The 2,500-nt window shown below is 49.3% G+C and overlaps 1 protein-coding gene across 3 annotated transcripts in view; it reads right to left on the bottom strand.

Annotated features, from left to right (window-relative positions):
• The window catches only part of LOC129861869 (mitochondrial glutamate carrier 1-like), a 108,426-nt gene that overhangs the window by 63,551 nt on the left and 42,375 nt on the right, over positions 1-2,500 (bottom strand). For 2 of the 3 annotated variants that reach the window (XM_055933026.1, XM_055933027.1), the window contains exon 2: positions 1,567-2,410. In XM_055933026.1, coding sequence (XP_055789001.1) covers positions 1,567-1,586 — 20 coding nt within the window. In that variant the 5' untranslated portion in view covers positions 1,587-2,410. The remainder of the gene's footprint in view (positions 1-1,566; positions 2,411-2,500) is intronic. The other variant, XM_055933028.1, reaches the window with a different exon arrangement.

The following is a 2,500-nucleotide window of genomic DNA, read 5'->3' as shown; positions in this document are numbered from 1 at the left end:
CAGGTGGGCGGGGCAAGGCGTTGCTCGTGTTAGAATGAAGACATGAATATAATGCAGTACTCAACAACTTTCTGTTTTCTTAAACACCGTTTAGGCTGGATGGCACTCTATTCCCTATATAGGGCCCAATGTGGGCCCCGGCCTAAAGTAGTGCACTATATAGGGAATATATGGGCCTCTAAAGTAGTGCACTATATAGGGAATATATGGGCCCCGGTCAAAAGTAGTGCACTATATAGGGAATATATGGGCCCCGGTCTAAAGTAGTGCACTATATAGGGAATATATGGGCCCCGGACTAAAGTAGTGCACTATATAGGGAATATATGGGCCCCGGACTAAAGTAGTGCACTATATAGGGAATATATGGGCCCCGGACTAAAGTAGTGCACTATATAGGGAATATATGGGCCTCTAAAGTAGTGCACTATATAGGGAATATATGGGTCCCGGTCAAAAGTAGTGCACTATATAGGGAATATATGGGCCCCGGACTAAAGTAGTGCACTATATAGGGAATATATGGGCCTCTAAAGTAGTGCACTATATAGGGAATATATGGGCCCCGGACTAAAGTAGTGCACTATATAGGGAATATATGGGCCTCTAAAGTAGTGCACTATATAGGGAATATATGGGCCCCGGTCAAAAGTAGTGCCCTATATAGGGAATATATGGGTCCCGGTCAAAAGTAGTGCACTATATAGGGAATATATGGGCCCCGGACTAAAGTAGTGCACTATATAGGGAATATATGGGCCTCTAAAGTAGTGCACTATATAGGGAATATATGGGCCCCGGTCAAAAGTAGTGCCCTATATAGGGAATATATGGGCCCCGGACTAAAGTAGTGCACTATATAGGGAATATATGGGCCCCGGTCTAAAGTAGTGCACTATATAGGGAATTTATGGGCCCTGGTCAAAAGTAGTGCACTATATAGGGAATATATGGGCCCCGGTCAAAAGTAGTGCACTATATAGGGAATATATGGGCCCCGGTCAAAAGTAGTGCCCTATATAGGGAATATATGGGCCCCGGTCAAAAGTAGTGCACTATATAGGGAATATATGGGTCCCAGTCTAAAGTAGTGCACTATATAGGGAATATATGGGTCCCGGTCTAAAGTAGTGCACTATATAGGGAATATATGGGCCCCGGTCAGAAGTAGTGCACTATATAGGGAATATATGGGTCCCGGTCAAAAGTAGTGCACTATATAGGGAATATATGGGCCCCGGTCAAAAGTAGTGCACTGTATAGGGAATATATGGGCCCCGGTCTAAAGTAGTGCCCTATATAGGGAATATATGGGCCCCGGCCTAAAGTAGTGCCCTATATAGGGAATATATGGGCCCCGGACTAAAGTAGTGCACTATTTAGGGAATATATGGGTCCTGGTCTAAAGTAGTGCACTATATAGGGAATAGGGTTCTATAGGGCTCTGGTCTAAACTAGTGCACTATATAGGGAATAGGGTTTTGTAGGGCTCTGGTCTAAAGTAGTGCACTACATAGGGAATAGGGAGCTATTTCACAGTGTAGTCTTCGAAAGCCATTAGCTCACCTGATCTGCTTGTCAGCCATCTTGTGAGGCACCGGCTGGTCGTCAGAGAGTTGATATGTGTCTGTCTGTCAGGTCCTCCACAGTACACCGCCTGTCTGTCTGTCAGGTCCTCCACAGTACACCGCCTATCTGTCTGTCAGGTCCTCCACAGTACACCGCCCGTCTGTCTGTCAGGTCCTCCACAGTACACCGCCCGTCTGTCTGTCAGGTCCTCCACAGTACACCGCCCGTCTGTCTGTCAGGTCCTCCACAGTACACCGCCCGTCTGTCTGTCAGGTCCTCCACAGTACACCGCCCGTCTGTCTGTCAGGTCCTCCACAGTACACCGCCCGTCTGTCTGTCAGGTCCTCCACAGTACACCGCCCGTCTGTCTGTCAGGTCCCCCACAGTACACCGCCCGTCTGTCTGTCAGGTCCTCCACAGTACACCGCCGTCTGTCTGTCAGGTCCTCCACAGTACACCGCCCGTCTGTCTGTCAGGTCCTCCACAGTACCACCGCCCGTCTGTCTGTCAGGTCCTCCACAGTACACCGCCCGTCTGTCTGTCAGGTCCTCCACAGTACACCGCCCGTCTGTCTGTCAGGTCCTCCACAGTACACCGCCTGTCTGTCTGTCTGGTCCTCCACAGTACACCGCCCGTCTGTCTGTCAGGTCCTCCACAGTACACCGCCCGTCTGTCTGTCAGGTCCTCCACAGTACACCGCCCGACTGTCTGTCGAGCCAGTCAGTCCATTTGCTGCTGCTGTTATTGTTGTGGTCCGCTAGGAAGGGCTATCTGGTCAGTAGAGGTCCGATAGGAAGGGATATCTGGTCAGTAGTAGTAGAGGTCCGATAGGAAGGGATATCTGAAACAGGTGAAAGGAAGAACCTGTTAGCTACTAACATCAACACTCGGGACAAAGGAGTTGTTGCCCTGAAATACGTCAACAACTGGT

The sequence above is a fragment of the Salvelinus fontinalis genome, chromosome 9 (assembly GCF_029448725.1).
Source record: "Salvelinus fontinalis isolate EN_2023a chromosome 9, ASM2944872v1, whole genome shotgun sequence".
Taxonomy (NCBI): domain Eukaryota; kingdom Metazoa; phylum Chordata; class Actinopteri; order Salmoniformes; family Salmonidae; genus Salvelinus; species Salvelinus fontinalis.
This window is presented reverse-complemented; position numbering and strand designations above follow the sequence as displayed.